The sequence below is a fragment of the Dendrobium catenatum genome, unplaced genomic scaffold, assembly GCF_001605985.2.
Source record: "Dendrobium catenatum unplaced genomic scaffold, ASM160598v2 original_scaffold_61322, whole genome shotgun sequence".
Lineage (NCBI taxonomy): Eukaryota > Viridiplantae > Streptophyta > Magnoliopsida > Asparagales > Orchidaceae > Dendrobium > Dendrobium catenatum.
This window is the reverse complement of record NW_021379772.1, coordinates 817,552-837,515: the sequence shown is the minus strand read 5'-3', so window position 1 is coordinate 837,515 and position 19,964 is coordinate 817,552. Positions and strand designations below refer to the sequence as shown.

Genomic DNA, 19,964 nt, shown 5'->3' with positions numbered 1-19,964 from the left:
ATGATAGTCTTGATTGTAATATGACTCGTTCCAATAATGTAATTTATTGGAATATCACTTTATAATTGTTATGTTGATAAAAATAAAACCTTGACATGATTGTGCTTGAAATAATTTCTTTATTTTGCAGATATTATGGTGGAGAAAATGAATCATATTAAGGTATAAGAGTGGCTCTGGTTTGTATATAATTACCATCAAGAAATCAGCTACAAATTTATGTTGACAAAAAAAAAAAAGATGTTTTAGGCTAACCTGCTCAATTTTGGCTTATCACTGCTAAATTATAGTGCTATCAAATTCAAGTCACAGATCATGTTCGAGTCTAATCCGAATTGACCCAGCATTATTCAACCCGACCCATTTTTAAAAATAAATCAATTTTTCAAACCTGAACCCGACCCACATCATGTTTAGATTGATCCAAACCCAACCCACCAAGTGTTGTTTGACTTCGCTCCACAAACGTCCCCTTACGATCGGATCTGAAGTTACAACATTTTCATCGAAAGAACCGAGTCAACGACAATATTAGTTCCCTCCACGAACGACATTCCCTTCCAATCAAATCTCGAGTTACAACATTTTAATCGAAAGCAACGACAGGAGGTCGCTCATTGTGGAGGAAGCAATGATGTTCCTTTCATTGTTGTTCGACTTTCATTACTGTTCTTTGGCAAAATCCCGTAAATAAGCCTGAACTATAGGAATCCAGGTCAACACCAGACCATTCTCGAGTTTTCAAATCAACCCGAACCCAACCTGAATTTAAAACGTGTCGAAAATCAGGACCCAAACATGACCCATTTCAGGTTAACCCGAACCCAATATTTTCATGTCGGGTTCAAGTCAGATTTTCGAATCGTGTCAAATATTAACACCCCTACTAAATTATAAGCCATAAAATTCACATTTACATAGACATAAGATGCTTACTAAACTCCAAGCAAGCAAATCTTATATATGGCTATACTAAACAATATAAAACTGCAGTAACAACATCTTTAAGAGAACTTCAAGCTGTCAAAGAGCATGTGAGAACATGATAGAATTGACGAGCACAAGAGGCATCCAAGCTCTTGAATGTTTTACTCTATAAAGCAAAAAGCATCTAGCTCGGCAAAATCAAAAGAGATCTTACCGGAAATAAATAGATATAAGCGGGATATCAACGTCATTATCCTCATCATCCTCACAAGCAACAACAACATCCAGATGTCTTCTATACGAAGGGATCTCCAACTTAGACAGATCCTGCACAAGCTCGACGATTTTCTTGTCCAACCTATCCTTGTGCCTCGAGAACATGCTATTGTAAAGCAAGGAGACTCCCAATGAGATGCTGTAGGCGTTGAGTCTCTTGTTCTTGAGCCACTGAAGAAGCTCGCGAAGGGTGATGTTGCCTTTGATGATCCAGCGATCCCACACAGTCCAGCTCAAATCCTGGTGCTTGATTACCTTTGGTGCTACAGGTTCGGCCATGGAGAAGAGGGGAAGGGCGAGATTGGCAAACGTGTTGCGATAGTTCTCCAACTTGTGCCCACCTGCAAGAACTTTGTAAAGTTCGAGGCATACCAGACCAGTTGCCATGGCCGTAGAGGTGGCGATGGCAGGGATGATCCTTCCGGCGATGAACTTGGCTTTCAATTTGTCAACTTCTGGAATGCTGTAGTTTCTTGCCCGCATGTTGGCAAGCCCAGCTATGAAGTCCATATGGAAATTTGTGTCATCATCCTGAGTAAATAACAATGTGAAATGAATCTAGTAATATAGAATTATTTGGGAGTGGTAATTGGTAAAAAACAAGATTTAAGATGAAAAACTGGATTTGCTTGCACCACGTACTATAGACATGCGAAGACCATGAAAATCAGTTCAACATGCAAAATCAAAAGTAATAACGAAAAAATAAAAAATATTACAATTAGGAATAAAGAGATGGCTGTACACTATTTTCAATTCAAGGTATCGCAAGCTAAAACAAGATTTAACAATCTTTTCATCAGATGCAGGTGCCTGAAGATGGAATCTTCTAATTTATTATTTAGATCAACAAAACTAATAACAATTTAATGAGTCAGACTAACTGATACGGATATACCAGGGGGCCCATCTTGTGGAGGCTCAAGAGAAGATATTTAGGAAGGTTCATAATTAAAGAAGAATTGTTTAGGTTTACGCAGATATTATTTTGAGTGTTGTAGTTTCTTTGTGTGAGGGATCCTAGTGGCATCTAGGGTTCGGAAGAGAAGGTCCTCTCAAAAGATGGTCATTGTATCTTGTTTTTTATTATTTGATTTCCTAGCAATAAAAAAATTGATTTTGTGGTGAATTTCTCTTATTCGTTGGCTGTTTTTGATACCACGGCATACTAGATACCCAAATGAATAAGAAAATAACTTCGAAGATGAATCCAAAAATGAAAAAAACAATATCACTAAGGAGAAAAGCCCAGCACATGGAAACATTATTGTAAAACAGATGCATTCCATTTTCAAACAAAGACATCGCAAGCTAAAACAAGATTTAACAAATATTTTCATTACATAAAAGGAGATTCACAAGCAACCATTGACATTATACATTCGTATAAGTGCATACCTTTTCAAACTGTATAGGATTTAAATGGTATCCAGGTGGTAGACACTTTGCACATTGTTCCAGCTTTGCAACAAGCTCATTAATAACAGCAGCATCATCTATAGAGGCAGTTGACAAGTTTGTTGCTTTCTCATCAGTAACAATTTTGACTCCCTTCTTGGGCTCAAAATCAGGCACTACTACTTTGTCAATAGCATCAACCAGCTTCTTTGGGTTCTTAGCCCATTCAGGCATAGGAATTCCAAATGTCTCTGCTCTTAATATAGAAGAAGACACGATAAAGTCAACATGACTTGGATCACTAGTAGAGAACTGCAGTGGTCGGGGGAAACGTTTTGGTGCGGACCAGAATGGTGACCCACTGCTGGTAACAGCATCCTCAGGAAAAGTGAATGTTAGTTGCTTTACGCGATTGGCAAAGTAATCTTCAAACCTGGGATACAAACATGTTCAAAATTAGCTAATAATATAGCTTCAGAAAATATCTTTCAGGTGATAGAAATACATGGTTTCAAAACTAGCATTCATTACTCCCATCAAATGTGTAAAAGATCAAATCACAACATAAAATGACAAAATGAAGAGTGCACCAGCAAATTCTGATTTAATCTGATAGTAGTTGTTTGGTCGGAAATATTAGAAGTGGATTGCATTCCATTTTCTTGTATTTCAAATTTTTTATATTTGAATTGAAGCAAAAGGACTACAAGATAATTTTTTGAGGGATTTCAATACCCCGAATCTCCTATTTACCCTCCATTTAAAAATCACCCAAAATCAGTCAATTTTCAAATCTCCCGCCGGAAGCAATCATTCCCTCACCCATGTCTGCCCATGTCTGCATCATCTGCTCGCCCATGCCTTCTTTGTCTATATAGCCGTTCAACCTACTAGTTTTCTGTCCTCCTCACCTGCTCATCGTCCTTGGCCGTGCCAGCTCTCCCAGACCGTCTCACCTTACTACTGCCACATCCATCACCTCCCTTGTACGTGTTGCCTCCCAAGCTTATCGATAACAGATAAAAGAGAGAGAGAGAGAGAGAGAGAGAGCATCTGAAATGTATCCTAATAAACACACAAAAAAAAATCAATGCATTTAATTTGCATGCAATCAAATTTTGGCATTTCTAAAATGCATAAATTCTAGTTACTATGTATTTATAAAATGCATACATTTTGAAAACATCCAAAAGAAAAGCCCCAAAGATTACTCCGAACAAACTACATTGCAATAGTAGTTTAGCATACCATGATTAAATGATAGAATAATGGTGGCAAAAGTAGGCAACATCTTCTAGAGAAGACAACCGTCCTCAAAATTGGCACAATGTCACATACAGAGTGAACATAACTACTGCCTTTTGGCTGGATTAAACTTGGCAGGAATAACACAAAATAAAACTGCTACAGTCAAACAAACCAAATTACTGGACATGAAATTTCAAATACATTAATATGAGGATCAGTTTCGTAATATGATGGTACCTTAAACAGAAAATGCTGCTAAGTAAAAAAGAAATGAAATTTAACTGACCTGACCCGTGCCCAAGTGACGCAGTCTTCAAATGTATCACATCTGTCCTTGTCAAGGCACTCTATAACACGTTCAAGAACATCTCTTGCCTGGGCATCACCTGCAGCCTTCATAGCACCCACATATTCACCTGGATTAGTTAAGAATTTGTTAGCCTCGTTGGGAGTTTTCTCGAGCATGCCCTCAAACTCAGACCGGGCCCATGTCAAACAATGATCAATGTTGTGAGGAAAAGAATGAACTGTGCACATAGGTGCCTGCTTTTCTGGAGGATCCCTAGAGGCACCATAATTTTCAGTAAGATGAGGTACAACCATTTGCGTGTTACACTTGGTACCAAGTGTCCCAGACTCCAGCAATGGCTTCTGAAAATACAAACATCGTCCATCCATATACATCCGTGCAGTTACATTGTCCAAAGCATTTATAACAACATCCAAACTCTCCCAGAATGTATCATTGAACACATTTTCTGTTTCAGGGCTAGCACGATTTTGCAGGGCCTCGATATGGAGACGAGGGTTGATGGCCGCAGCAGCTGCAGCTGCAACAGTGGATTTAGCCTGCCCAATATTCCAGTCACGGAAGAGAAACTGCCGACTAAGATTACTCTTCTCAATGACATCATCATCTGTTATTGTTAGCTTCCCCTTTTGGCTGCAACAAACTCCCATTAGTGCTAAGTTCTTCAAGAATTCGCAACCAAGGGCACCTGCTCCAACTATAAATGCTTTGGTTTCTTCCATTTTATGCTGAAGCTTGGCTCCAAATACTGAGATTTGAGCATCATATCGGGAATTTAATGGCTTCAGGTCGTTAGGTTCCAGAGGTTCGGTTGGTAGTGATTCCAGTGAATCAAAATAAAAGAACTGTACGGCAGAAGTACCAAACAACTTTTGTTAGATTAAAACAATAGCAAATACATCACGTCAAAGAATACACATGAAATCATTAAACTTGCAAGTTCATTAAAAAAAAAAAGACAGCTCGCAGATACACTAACCTGAAAAAGAGGATGGAACTTTCCAGAGCAAGCCTTCATAACTTCTTGCCCAACAATACCACCAAATATTGCTGCCATTGGATTCAATACAGACCTCGAACCACTTGAAAAATGATAGAGAAGCTTCCTATCAAGCTCATCCAGTTTACAAGAACCCATGTTCTCATTGATTTTGAAAGCTAAATCTATTAGTTTCTGAGCATCTTCTTCCGACCCAGCCATGGGGAAGCGCCCTATATCATGCCGAAATGAATCCAATGCTTGAAATGCCAAATGTAGCAGATTTGGGCGCCCAATCTTGGAGAAATCACTTAGAAGAAAGTCGCCTGGATCTCTTAACGCGATTCTTAAAGGCTTGAACTGCAGGACCTTAGGTTGCTTCACTTGCGTCACAATACCACCTCTGCTGTATGTGCCAAACCCTGTGGTATCTTCTTCAAGAGCAAAAGAATATGGTCTAGCACTTGTAACTTTCCTGGGCTTTCCATCATTCAGCTCAGTCATTCCTTGCACTTCAGAAAATACAACAAGATCCCCATCCTGAAATTCCAGCCGCTCATCATCAACACAAGACACAAGTGCAGGGTTGTCATTGCTAATCGATGCAATTATGCCTGTATGAGGCTCCTCTCCATCAACATCAACAACTGTAAATTTTGGACCAAAATCACAGAATACATTCCCAAAAAGGCCTCGAGTTTCAGATTTAATGAAAGCAATTGGAGGTTGATGATTGTGGCAATAATCATCAAACTCGATAGCCTTCTCTAAGCTGATATCAGTAAAAACAACAGCCTGCAAAGTAGGGTTTGCAAAGAAAATGTAAGATCAGGTTCCAGCAAAGGAACAAAGAAAGCATGCATAAGTTCATGCAAGACAACTGATTTGAAGGAAAGAAAACTTATAAATAACATATGAAAACCAGCAAAACAAATCACGTATTATCATAATATAGACATAGAACAAAAAATATACTTCTTAAGCTTAGACTATCTGAATGACAATCTATTTTTTCTACAAGCATTCAAGCCCTTGTTGGGATCTACTGTGAAAGGTAATATTAATATTATGATCATTTTGTGCAGGTTCTATTTTTTCTTGCAATTATGGGTGCAAACAAATTGAGCTGAGCAAAGCAAAAGATTGTTCAAGCACAAGCTCATTTATCAGAAGCCCGATCGAGCTCAGCTCGAGCTCAATCACGAATGGCTTAATGCTTGGAGAAAAAATAGATCATTCAAGAAAGACAACTTGGAAAGTGCATCGAACCACTGAAAGAGAGATGCAATAACATCAAACGTTAGAGGTAATGCAGCTTCTTTGATGCAACACATTGAAATGTTGATACATGCAAATTTCAGTTTTTTGTTTTAGCTTTTATGGTAATTTGAATGCTTTAGTTTTTTTTTTATGCTACCCTATGATAGAAGGTGGTGGTGGAATCCAAATGTGCAAGAAAAGATTCGAAATAAGAAGCTTTGTTATAAAAATTGGTTTAATTTTAAAAATTCTGATAATTGTGAAATATATAAAGTGGCTCGTAAGGATGCTAAGAAAGCAATATGCGATGCAAAGATATTAGCTTTTAGTGATTTATATAATAGATTAGATACTAAAGAGGGAGAAAGATATAATGTATAAGTTAGCCAAACAAAGAGATAGGAGTAGTAAGGATTTAGTTCAAGTGAAGAGTATTAAAGATGAAGATCAAAAAATACTTTTCTTAGAAGATGATATACAACAAAGATGGATGAGATATTTTGCTAAACTTTTTAATGAAAATTGTGAAAATAAGATTGACTATAGTGACCTTAGCACCCTAAATGAAAAATAAAGATTTCTGTTTTTATCGGCGTATTAGTAAAACTGAAGTTAGAGAGGCTTTAAAGAAAATGAAGGGTGGAAAAGCTGTTGGACCTGATGATATTCCAATAGAGGTGTGGAAATGCTTAGGAGATGAAGGAATTTCATGGCTTACTAAACTTTTTAATACTATTTTGAAGACTAAAAAGATCCCAGATGAGTGGAGAATGAGTGTGTTAATTCCTATTTTTAAGAATAAAGGTGATGCACAGGATTGCACGAATTATAGAGGTATTAAGTTAATGTGTCATACTTTAAAACTATGGGAGCGAGTTATGGAGCATAGGTTGCGGCGTGATACTAATGTTTCTCAAAATCAATTTGGATTCATGCCGGGTAGGTCGACTATGGAAGCCATACATTTATTAAGAGGTTTGATGGAGAAATATAGAGAAAATAAGGAGGATCTACATATGATATTTATTGATTTAGAAAAAGCATATGATAAAGTTCCAAGAGAAGTGCTATGGAGAGTTCTTGAAAAGAAAGGAGTCAATAATGCTTATATTCAAATCATTAAAGATATGTATGCAGGAGCTATTACTTGTGTTCAAACACAAGGTGGATTGACCAAGTATTTCCCTATTTCGGTTGGGTTACATCAAGGATCAGCCTTAAGCCCATATCTATTTGCTTTAGTCATGGATGTTCTCACTAGACATTTGCAAGAGGATGTACCTTGGTGTATGCTTTTTGCTGATGATATTCTTCTTGTTGATAAGACTAGAGAGGGAGTTGAAGGTAAACTTGAATTATGGAGGTCAACCTTAGAGTCTAAAGGTTTTCGCTTGAGTAGATCTAAAACAGAATATATGGAGTGTAATTTTAGTAGTAATAGACCTACTGAAGGGATTGTGACTTTGGGCGATCAAGTCATTAATAAGAGTACACGTTTTAGATATCTTGGATCTATTGTTCAGAGTGATGGTGAAATAGATGGGGATATTATCAACAGAATTCAAGTTGGATGATTGAAGTGGAGGAATGCATCGGGCTTGTTATGTGATAGAAATGTACCCCTCAAACTTAAGGGAAAATTCTATAAGATGATAGTGAGGCCTGCAATGCTTTATGGTGCCGAATGTTGGCCATTAAAAGAGAAGCATAATACTAAGTTAAGTGTGACAGAGATGAGGATGCTCAGGTGGATGAGTGGCTTTACCCTTAGAGATAAGATACGAAATGAACATATACATGAAAAGGTTGGAGTAGCTCCAGTAGAAGATAAAATTAGAGAGAGTCGCCTTAGATGGTTTGGCCACATAAAACGACGGCCTTTCGATGACCCGGTTAGGAGAGTAGAGGTATTAGATTTGACTTATATTAAGAAAGGTAGGGGTAGACCTAAAAAGACTTGGTTAGAAAATATTAGGAATGACCTTTCTTTATTAGATTTAAACGAGAATTTGACTTTTAATAGGACACAATGAAGAAAAAGGATTCATGTAGCCGACCCCACATAGTGGGATAAAGACTTGATGTTGTTGTTGTATTTTTCCAGTCCTTAATTTAAGAAGAAATAAAAACAACGAGGATTTGACTATCAATTCTTAAAAGTAATGCCCTTTTATTATAAAGAGGGTAATTTATAAGGATAGAAATTTCTCTAATATTCTTCTTGACAGGAAATGGCATGAGCTCACAAACCTTGTAGTGGATCTGCTCTAGAGGATGGTATCTGGCTGCAGCTTGAACCATCGGAGCTCAAAACCTCAATGATCTTTGGTGTATTCCTTCAAGATGCCAAAATAATAACTTTTATTAATGATTTGTACCTCTAAATACAAATATTTCGATAAAGAAAGCAACTGAACTCCTCAACAGAGAATAAGGACTATACTGAGAACACCATTCCTCCGTGCAACAAGCCTTTTCCCAGCACCGAAGGGATTCACCATAATATTATGCATCCCATGTACTATGCACTTTACATACCTTCTGAACATCTTAAAGAAGATTTTCAGGCATGCAAGAAAAGATATATAAGAAAAGCGAATATTATATATATATATAGAGAGAGAGAGAGAGAGAGAGACTTTTCTCCTCCTAGAAGGAGAATCATTGTTCTCCGCCCAATTGGATTTCCATATTTAGATCATCAAATGCAAGATCAAAACTAGAAATTATATTTAACATCATTAAAACAAGTATGAGAAAAAGATTGAATTAGTCATAATATAGTTGAGGATTATTTTATTCCTTCATAAAGAGTCAAGGAATCATTTTGATCTTTTTCTCAAACAAATCTCAATGGATAATTCTGCATGTATTACATTATTTAATGAACCATTGACTTGAACGGATCAGTGGCCAGATAGTTTGAGGAGATTGTTGCTTTTCAAGGTCATTGATTAAAACTTTGATCTTCATCCTTAATACACTTCACTTGAATTAAATTCTTACTACTCATATCTCTTTGTTTAGCTAACTTATACATATATCTTTCGCCCTCCTTAGTATCTAATCTATTTTATAAATCATTAAAAGCTAAAATCTTTGCATTACAAATTGTTTTCTTAGACTCCTTACGAGCCACTTTATATATTTTATAATTATCAGAATTTTTACAACTAAACCAATTCATATAACAAATCTTCTTATTTTTTATCTTTTCTTACATATTTTGATTCCACCACCAACTATTTTTACTATTAATTATTTTTTCCTTTGATACTTCAAATATATCTTTTGCAATATTCTTAATATCACTAGCTACTTTTTCCTACATAACATTAGCTTTCTCATGCACAAACAAAATCTTAAGATTTAGAATCTTACTCTCAAAAATATTTTTGTTAATATTCTTTAAATGCCCCCATCTAATCCTAGAATAATGATTTACTTTATTTTTTATTTTCTACCCCTTCATTTTAAAGTCCAAAACTAACAAGCGATGTTGGACATATAAAAAGTAAACTTCTAGATATTGTATACATGTTGATGGAAATAATGTGAGGTAGAGAGGAAAGAAGCAAATAGTCGTAGCTAGATCTAAAGTTTAAGAATATTACAAGGTATAGCTCACACCGACTATGAAATGATATAAGCAAAAGCTCTTCTTCAGGATTTTGGTTTACAATTACACAACATATAATTTTATACTATAATGATTATGTCACCATCAATATCGCTAGCAATCTAATATTGTACTCATTCTCCTATTATATATAAGGGGTTCTCTACTGAAAAAACACCAAAATATCCTTTTTCCTCTAACAATTATATAAGAATAATGGATGTAGTGATATTTATATAAGATAATTGAAAATAGATATGATTTGGATAAGAATAAAGAAGAATTAAAAATGCATCAACTAAATGATACATAAAATTATCTTTTAAGGGCCAAGAACGAGAATAATTAGAACTAAAATTGCATGGATTGAAGTTATTCAAAATGTTAAACTAAAAAAGACGACTCAATGCCCACAGGGGCGAACTAGTAAAACAGAAAATACAATCATAAAAATAAAATGCACATAAATCAGAAGTAGAGGCTCTGAATCGTCGCCGTCGATCTGCGTCTCCGGCGATGGTACACGTGTCGAAATCTGATGTCCCCATCATCTTATCTCTTTCTTATCTCCACAAGTTCAACTCCACTTGTATCTTTCTTCTTGAGCTATTGGAGGTGTTGGTTGTCCGGTTTGGTAGCATTTGTCGAAGGAGTTGTGGCAGACGTTGGCCCAAGTAGCTATGATGGACCCTTGGTTTGCATGACCTTAAGCACATCTTTTATATTGTCTACTTTTTTCGCTGCATGTGCGGTGACCGCTAGTCAGTTGTTTCGAGGGTAACTGTTTTATTTTTAATTTAGTTTTCGTTTGTTTGACTTTCATTTGTTTTGAAATTTATTTGATGTTGGCATTCTAAGTTTTTAATCGAGAAAGGTTCTACTTGTCCTAGTGTTCTCCCCTTGTGCCTTTTTCTATCTAGTTGTCTGCATCAAATGTTCTGTGTTTGAAGTCCTGAATTTGAGTGTAATAATGTTCATGTATAACAACTCAGTAAAAAAAATGTTTCAAAGGTTTGGATTTCCGTATGTAAATTTCTGAATAGTTTTATTATGGAGAATACGTATAATCAAAAAAATTTTGGATGATTAAGCATTTCTGTAATATGCTAGTGTGCTAGATGGTTAGTCTTCTTGGCTTCATGTTCCTTCTGAACTCTTTATCATAAACACACAAATTAACTATTAAAACACGTTACACATGCTAGCGTCCTTCTACTCTATTCTTTTGCCACGTTCTCTAAATCAATGATTCATAGCTGAAGAAAACAAAAAGACAACTTCATTGCAATTTTCAATGATTTGATACAAGCTGTATACAATCAAATAAATTGGGATGACTTCCTTGTGAAGCAAGATGTGGATTTTTAGAAATTTTGTAGATTTCTCATAAGTCCTCTATGCAACATGAACTCAATTGATTAGTCATAAGAAAAAAGAGAAGAAACCTAACAATCAAGATTCCAATATACTATCAATGCACCTTTATAATGATTGAAATCTAAAAGCTCGTGCCCATAAAAAATGTAAACAGTAAGTGTTAGGATGTACGTGCACACATTTAGAATTATTCAAGTTGTCTAATTTGTCTTCTGCTTTTTAATGTAATATTCTTATGATGTTGATGTCTATGAGAACAAGGTTAGTTCCCTATGATTATCTTGATGGATTTGATTTATTGCTGAAAGTTATTTCAATTCAGGTCTGAGATTTAAGGAAAATTATTACATCTGGTGTCCGGATTCGTCCGGACACCAATCCAGACGCACCACGTCACCCAAATACATCGGGCCCCGGTGTATTTGGGTGACGTGGCGCATCTGAATTGGATGTCCGGACGTTCGATGACCGGACATAATAGTTCGCTGAGATTTAATATGATTCAATTATTTCTACTGTTTCCAATTCTCTATTGCAACACATGTCCTCCTTTGCGTTTATCCAACCACTAATTCGGAAACAATCATTTTGAAAGATTAATTGGAGATTATTGTTGTTTCCCTAATTATTGTTGTTTAGGTCAGTACAAAAAAGACAATATTTAAGATTTTACACAAAAAATGTGTTTGAACAACTTCAAACAATTAGATTAAATAGGTTTCTAGCATATCTAGCCTAAGACTAATTTATTCTACACCACTATTTAATCTCATCATCTATGCTCTCTTCCACATCACCAATTTCATAATTCCTCCATCTCTTCACAATTCACTATTCTAGAATTAGAAGCTCTTGCAATTGTGTTTGATCTAAATTTGCTTTACAACATGTATCCTTGTTTCTTGAATTCCTGATACTCTTTGCACATTATCTCACATCAATTTTTCTCGAAAGAAACTACATAATATTTCACTTTTGATGCATTAGTACTCATCCCTCTAATTAAGGCACTTACAGCACTACTTGACGCCTAAATGCAAGGCATTAGCCGACGTAACACCTTAGTGAAGGTGCACGCCTAAAAGGTACGAGTTGTTATGAACTTACTTTGCTCGGGCACTCAATCAAGTGCCTTGTTTACCATTAACAACATTGGAATTAGCATATCAAGTAGCACTCAATGATAGGGCTTTTATTTGATTATCCTCCAAAACAATTTAGTTAGTTAGGTGTGTCATTTGTTTTTTTATATTTTTCCTGTTTTCTTTCTTTGCATATAGTGATAGTTTGGTAAATTGTGGCCTCTTTAACCTTGTGTTGTTCATAAATAACCTTTTATTCCTCTGAGAGGGGACTTGAATTTGGAGACCAATTTCAAGAAAATCTAAGAGAGGAGGGAGAGCTCCCATCCTTAGGATGGATTTCCCCTAAATCTTGAGAAGAGATGAAAGAAAGGGATTGTAGTGGAGTTTGGGATTCTGCCATCATCAATGTCGATCCTTCATCTCAATTTAGCCTACCACCCTGACGATCAAACGATGGTTGCTAGTATTTGAACCCCTGCCATCCACCCCTACATGCAAAAGCGCCTCAGGTCGTGAATAGTCTATTCGCTGCTATAGGATGGGGGAAATACTTGTTGTGTCTTGCCCCATTGCAGGAAAGTTCCCAATCAGATGCTAGACACCCAGCTCATGATCAAGAAAGGCAAAACCTGAACTGCAAGAAACCATACCAGATTCTTTGTTGCTATTTTTTCAATTGCTGGTGTCTTACTTCCTGTAAACAGCCATGTACAAGGATTTTTATTTTTTTTTTTGCTACACCGATTTCTTGAAATCAAAAAATCAATCTTGGATCAAATCCAGAACCTTTGAGACTTCGGAAAGCGCCCTATGGATCCAAACAGAAATTCGGCAGCAAGAACACTAATAAAGCGCAGAGAAGGAACCATAACAGCTGGCCAGGGGATTCCTTAGGCAATTTCCAAGTAGATAGCAGCATATGGTTATTTCCGTTTCTATAATCATATATATTTTTGTTTATTTTCTGTTTCCTGTCATTTTTTCAAGTGTTGGTTCATCATTTAGGTTCAAGACTTTAATCAATTGGTTGTAAAGGTTTCTTGTAAGATTTGCAAATCAGAATTTGAGATTTTCATTGTTTCTGCTGGTTCATCTTTTTTTTTTTTTTTTTTTTGCTTTTTCTAGTTTCCTCGGTGTCAAATTTTGGTACCACAGCCCTAGGTTAGGATGCCTCCTAGGAAAAATCAACCATGATAAAATCAAGGATTAATTATGAAAGATTTGTGCTGTGAAATTCAACAATTTCAAACTAAGTTAGCAGCCTATGCAAGGCATGATCGAGAGTCTCATTCGTTTCATTCGAATGGCCACCACATGAGCCGCTAAATGGAAAGCCCTTTCCATCAAGGATTTCAAGAATCATCTAAGGGTGACGAACCTTATCGTAGAAGAGAACCAATAAGACCACGTAAAAATTTTGACGTTAAAATTGACATTCCAGATTTTGAAGGGTGGGCTAAGTCCTAATAATTTTATAATTGGTTTCACATAGTAGAGCGCATATTTTAATGTCAAGAAGTCCCTTCTAATAGGCGCATGGTAGCCATCAAATTAAAGAAAGATATTTCTATTTGATAGAAAAAACTTAAGAGAATAAAGGCAAGGCAAAATAAAATTGTCACGTGGGGTAAGATGAAGAAAGAATTGTCAAGAAGATAATTATCATTTGATTTTAACAAGATGCCTTTATTAAATTAAATAGGTTTTAACAATGAAGTTTGTCCGTACTTTGTAGAGGAGTATATTTCTGAATTTGAGCAATTAGTGCTATTGCCTGATGGGTGGTCCATGATCTCCCATTGTTAATATCATACAATTACAACAATATTTGACGTTATCTAATGTCACAAAGTTTGCTCTAAGGGTTGAAAGAAAACAAATCCATATTAAACAATTTTCTTCTGACCCAAGATAAGAGTTTTGTAGAGCTGGTAAAGAATCTCATTATAAGATGCCTCAAGGCCTTCTTAAAAATACTATTCCTAAAAGAGTACTTATGTCTGGAAATAATAAGGTAGCACTTACAATGATAAGGATGCTCTAATAAAAAGCTTTAGACACTTGGGGTTTGGGCATATTGTATCAAATTGCCCAAATTCACGTGTTGTATCTTTGGTGGATGAAGCCCCATCAATAGAAGAAAATGAAGTTAAAGATAATCTTGAAAACGAGAAGGAACAATTAGTTTATGCCGAAGATGGAGAACTCTTCGTGACTTGTAGGGTTTTGAATACGACCAAAATCCCCATCTCTGATTATTACGATATAATACCTTCCATACTAGATGCATCCTATAATGTAAGTATGCAGTATGATCAATGATGAAAGAAGTTGTGAAAATGTTATGTCGAGTCAGATGGTTGAAAATTAAATTTACCTACACAAGAGTACGCACAACATATAAATTATTTAGGCTGTGAAAGGGCAATGAAATCAAATTATCACAAAATATTTAGTGTAGTTCTCCATAGGTAAGAAATTACATGAAAAAGTATTATGTGATGTAATCTCTATTGATGCTTGCCATCTTTTATTAAGATAGCCCGGACAATATGATAGGCGTACGATACGCTGGTTCAGGCAGAACCGGCCCTTTGTCCGGCTCAGCAGGTGTACAGGAGGCAGAAATAGTCCGCCTCCTCTATGTGTTTTCCGCCCAATGGGTGGGTCCCTCCCATCCAATTGAATTCAAAGTGAGTACGAGGGGGGCAGCTAGAGCTTTGGGAGGGAAATTAGATTAGGAAAACTTTTGTATTAAAGTGCATGAGGGGATTAAGGGGGATTATGTTTTGATAGATAGAAATTAGGGTTTCTTGGCGTTTGGGCTCTAGACTCTCTTGTCTAAAGATTTGGCGATCCGCCTCTCGAATTAAGGATCTCTTGTATCTTTGCTTTGAGCTTGTCTCTCTTTAATTGTTATAAAAATTTTGCTATAGTTTGGTTGTCTTCCACCACGATTCCTTTATTTTCTCACTATTTTTACCGATTATTGTTAGGTTTGCTTCAATGTTTAAAATTGTGTAATCAGGTATTGAGGCGTTTTTCATTCGTGTTTTGAGGCGTAAGCCTCAAGGTGTTTTGAGGCGTAAGCCTCAAGGTGTTTTGAGGCGTAAGCCTTAAAATCAAAAAATTGTGTAAACATAAAATGATAAATTTTGTATATACTAATGAGTGAATAATATATAAAACATAAAAATGCACACTATATGAAGTGAAATCAAAATATCCAAATAAGAAGATAATATGAAATATAGTTCAACTCAAACTCCATCTTTCTTAAATCACAATATTATTTTCATTAACATATAATTCCAAAAAAAAATAACAATGACATATAACATAAGAACTCATAAGTCATCAGCACTATCATCACTAAAGGGGTCTTGATTTGAATCATCATTATGATGAACAGCTCTCTCCCCTTCCTGCTCTCCTCTCCCAACCAGGTCCTTCTTCCTCAATATCAATCATCTTCCTCTTCCCTAAATATTTTTGAACAATCTCAAAATAAATAATTATGTAATACATTAATAAATCTAATAAAAACTATATTACTTATATAGCATTTTTGATTTATTCTTGAGTTGTGGTGGATGTAGATGCTTTAAGACCATCAAAGAAATCAACATTTAAATCTTCATCTTGTTATTCAGACGGCATCACTTCAACTTCATCATCTATAAACCACTCATCATTAGATGCCACATCCTCGCAAAACAAAAGATCTTCATCATCAATTAATCATTTTTTCTTCAAATTCCTATCTCTGAGTCTCCTATTGTACATAATATACACCAGTGAATTCATCCTCAATGTGGACAAGTGATTTCTCCTCTTTGTATGTACTTGATTGTAAGTACTCCAATTTCTTTCACAGTCAGATGAAGAGTATGTCAAACCCAAAACTTTCACGGCAAAACGCTGCAATTCTGGAGTCTCATCACCAAATTGAATCCACTACTCAATTAATATTTATATAAGAGAGGTTAATCAGTGCGAAAAAAATAACTTTTAAATAAATATTTAAAACATTAAATAAAATTACCTGGAGATCGTTTGGCAATTGTATCATTTGCTTGTTGTAATCCAAAAAAAACTTCTTTGTTCCTAAAAGGTACCAATTGCATGTCAGTATTTGATCTTTCAGTTGCATCACTTATTAACCGATCCATGCAATGATACAATCCCAACTTTATTTTAGGGTTTGTAGACTTGTTCTCTGCATATTAATACTGAGGGTTTAGATAATAACCAGCTGCATGCAAGTGCCGGTGAAATTGTAGCTCTCACCTACAAATTTTTCTAAAGCTACCCTCTTCGCCTCCTAAGTTGCAGGCAATCATTTCTTTGGCTTCATCCATGGCATTATAGATGAAACTCATTGCATGTTTCTTCTAAGCATCCACCATCCTTAAAACTTGAACCAAAGGCTAGTGGTTGTAATGGCATATAAGATACTTTGGCAAAATCTATTATTTAAAACAATCTTTCTAATCTCTTTTCCCTTAGCCTTCTTCGCCCAAGCATAACTCAACCACTGTGTAGATGTGAACATAGCCTCTAAAGGTTGTCTAACATCCAGCATGCTCTCTAAGGTCAAGTAAGCGGTGGCAAATCTTGTTGTTGCTGGCCTTAGAATTTCTTTCTTTGAAAATTTTCTCAAAAGAGCTAGAACCCAAAAGTGGTTGTAAATAAACTTGATTATTATTTTTTATTTTAGTAAGTGCATTCTTATGTTGAGGTAGCTCGTCAAGCTTCTCAAGAATCAGATCTATGCAATGTGCAGCACATGGAGTCCAGTACAGATGTTTCCTCTTCTCCATAAATTTGTTACCTGCAGCCTTATAAGCACTTGTATTATCTATCACAACTTGTGTGACCAAATGTTCTCCAACCTCCTCAACAATGCTATCTAATAATCCAAATATGAACTCAGCATCTTTGACCTGGTCAGATGCTTCAACTGATCTTAAAAACATAGTATCATAAGAATTATTAATGAGAATGTTGATCAGACTTCTATGTTTAATATTAAACCACCCATCTGACATAATTGTTACTCATATTTGAGCCCAAGTCCTCTTAATTTCTTCGATGCTTTTATCAGTGTTTTCCAACTCCTTTAGAATCTATATTCTCAAATCATACATGGTTGGAGGTTTAAACCTCTCCCAAAATGCTCCAACTAAACGAATCATGTTATAATAGGCAGGTGATGTTGCAACATTAAATGGAATTGTATTTTCATAGAAAAATCTACCTATATCCTTACACACTCTTCTCTGTGCCTCCCTTGCATTTTCTGAGGCCATCTTCTGTGTAGTAGAAGGCCTATCCTCTGATGTGTCCATCATATAATGATCCATATGCCATCTAACACCCCTAGATGAAATGAGCTTCATCAAAGAAGATGAACCTCTAACGTTGTGCTCACTCCCGTAAGAAAAGCCAACATCAACTCTGTCCTCAAATTGCTTATGTACAAGATGTTTTGATGTGGCAGACTTATTCATGTATGACTTTATCTCCTCCCTTACAATATCAAGAACTTTGAAGCATAGAGCAACATTCTTATGAGACCCTGAAAGGTGATCCTTCATCCTAGTCACACCACCCTTCACAACTTTATCACAGTAATTGTATTTTAGATATAAATATGTTTTATCACTTCTCCCTAAATCCACCAAAGTGTTATGTTTGCATGCTGGATATTTTCTATGACCTGATGCAGCTTTATTCTTACTTTTGACCATCATTTATGAGATGAATATATTAGTGCAATATATCGAATCCCTAAACATAATGCTTCACTGATTCTGCATTAAGAAAACTTATACAAAGCATGCACTTATAAAGAAGCAGACTAACACTAACAACTATTACTAAAGATGATGAATACAACAATATACCGATCTGCTGAGGGTCCAAGGGGGCTCTGACTCCTGGCAGGGTTCGACCTGCGGGGTTTTCGGGGGCTCTGGAACAAATTTTTATTATAAGAGTAATTTTGAAGTTCTGCTTGTTTTTTAAATTTGTAAGTTGTTTGTATGGAAAGATATTGAGCGGTACCGAGCATGTACTAAGCGGTACCGAGCATGTACCTACGCGGTACTGAGCATGTACCTAGTGGTACCAAACATTGTTGTACCTAGCGGTACTGAGCATGTACCTAGCAGTATCGAGCATGTACCTAGCGATACCGAGCAGACAAACCGATGGATGGAACCATGAAGAAGAAGAGCTTTTAGCGGTTGGTCGAAGGAGACTCCAACCCAACTCGTGGTAGAAGATAACTCCAAGCAATAGGAGAAGAGCAACTCACGGTGGAAGGAAGTCGACGCCAAAAGAAGAAGGAAAAAGGTCCCTCGAAGAAGAAGGGAGAAAACCTGTTTTCGGGAAATGACAAAAGACCACGAGAGGGTTGGGGGGTCCGAACCAAACAAATATATATTAGGTTAGCTTCTTTTAATTTTTAGAGGCGGACGCCTCTAAACCGTGAGACTAGGCATGCCTTGAGGCGTATGCCTCAAATCCTGATCTCATTGCATGGGCTTTGAGGCTTAAAGGGGCGAAATTGCGCTGAGGCGCGCCTCTTATTGTGTAATTTTAAACTATGGTTTGCTTGCGAACTCAAGTATATCCAATAGGATTACTTGTGAACTCAAGTATTTCCCATCAAATTGGTATTAGAGCAAGTCTTGGGACCAGTGGATGGTTGTTTTTGACAAATTCCTGCAGCAATTTTTGGCCCGGAAAAGGAGAAAGTTACTATTTTTTTACTCCTAAATTCAAATTTTGTGAATCTACAAACTCCAAATTGTGATGGCGGCCAAGAAGGCGGATGCTTTGGAAGAAAGGCTTAAATGGGAGATGAATCAAATCAAGATAACGGTGGAGGAAAGAATTTCCTCCATGGAAGGACAAGTAGTCGATCTCCGGGACATGATAAAGGAAATGTTGGAAATTCAAAACCAAACGACGGCTTCCGTGGAAAAAGGGGTGGAAGGGAAGAACACGAATTTTGAAATTCGTAGGGAGGACGATGAGGTGGATATCATGGAAGGAGAAAGAAGAAGACCCCATTTGGAGCCTGTCTAGAGGGAAGAAAGAGAATGTGGTTATGAGGAACGTCAGGAGGGATACTATGACCGTCGAGGCTTTGATTTTGAAGAAAGAATGGGGGATTTCAAAGGGGGTTTGGGCTATGCAGAGCAAGGGAAGATCAGGAGACATGGGAGGGCTTAGCACTTGGGAGAGGAGAAACTATGGAGAAATCAAGGGGAATGGTGGCGACCAGAAGGTGAGGAAGTTGAAGATGCCCATATTCAAAGGAGAAGATGCGTATAGATGGATTTATAAGGTGGAGCGATACTTCATCGTCAATGGGCTGACGAAGGAGGCGAAGTTGACAGCAACGAACTTGTGCTTGGAGGAAAAGCTCTATTTTGGTATCAGTGAAGAGACCAAAGGAGGCCTATCAGGAAC

At 36.5% G+C, this 19,964-nt stretch overlaps 1 protein-coding gene across 1 annotated transcript in view; it reads right to left on the bottom strand.

The window, feature by feature from the left end:
• Positions 1-918: 918 nt before the first annotated feature.
• The window catches only part of LOC110112928 (ubiquitin-activating enzyme E1 2), a 31,187-nt gene continuing 12,141 nt past the window's right edge, over positions 919-19,964 (bottom strand). The window contains exons 3-6 of the mRNA XM_020845312.2: positions 5,139-5,933; positions 4,136-5,004; positions 2,602-3,034; positions 919-1,734 (exon numbers count right to left, since the gene is read on the bottom strand). Of these exons, the coding sequence (XP_020700971.1) occupies positions 1,138-1,734; positions 2,602-3,034; positions 4,136-5,004; positions 5,139-5,933 (2,694 nt within the window). The 3' untranslated portion in view covers positions 919-1,137. The remainder of the gene's footprint in view (positions 1,735-2,601; positions 3,035-4,135; positions 5,005-5,138; positions 5,934-19,964) is intronic.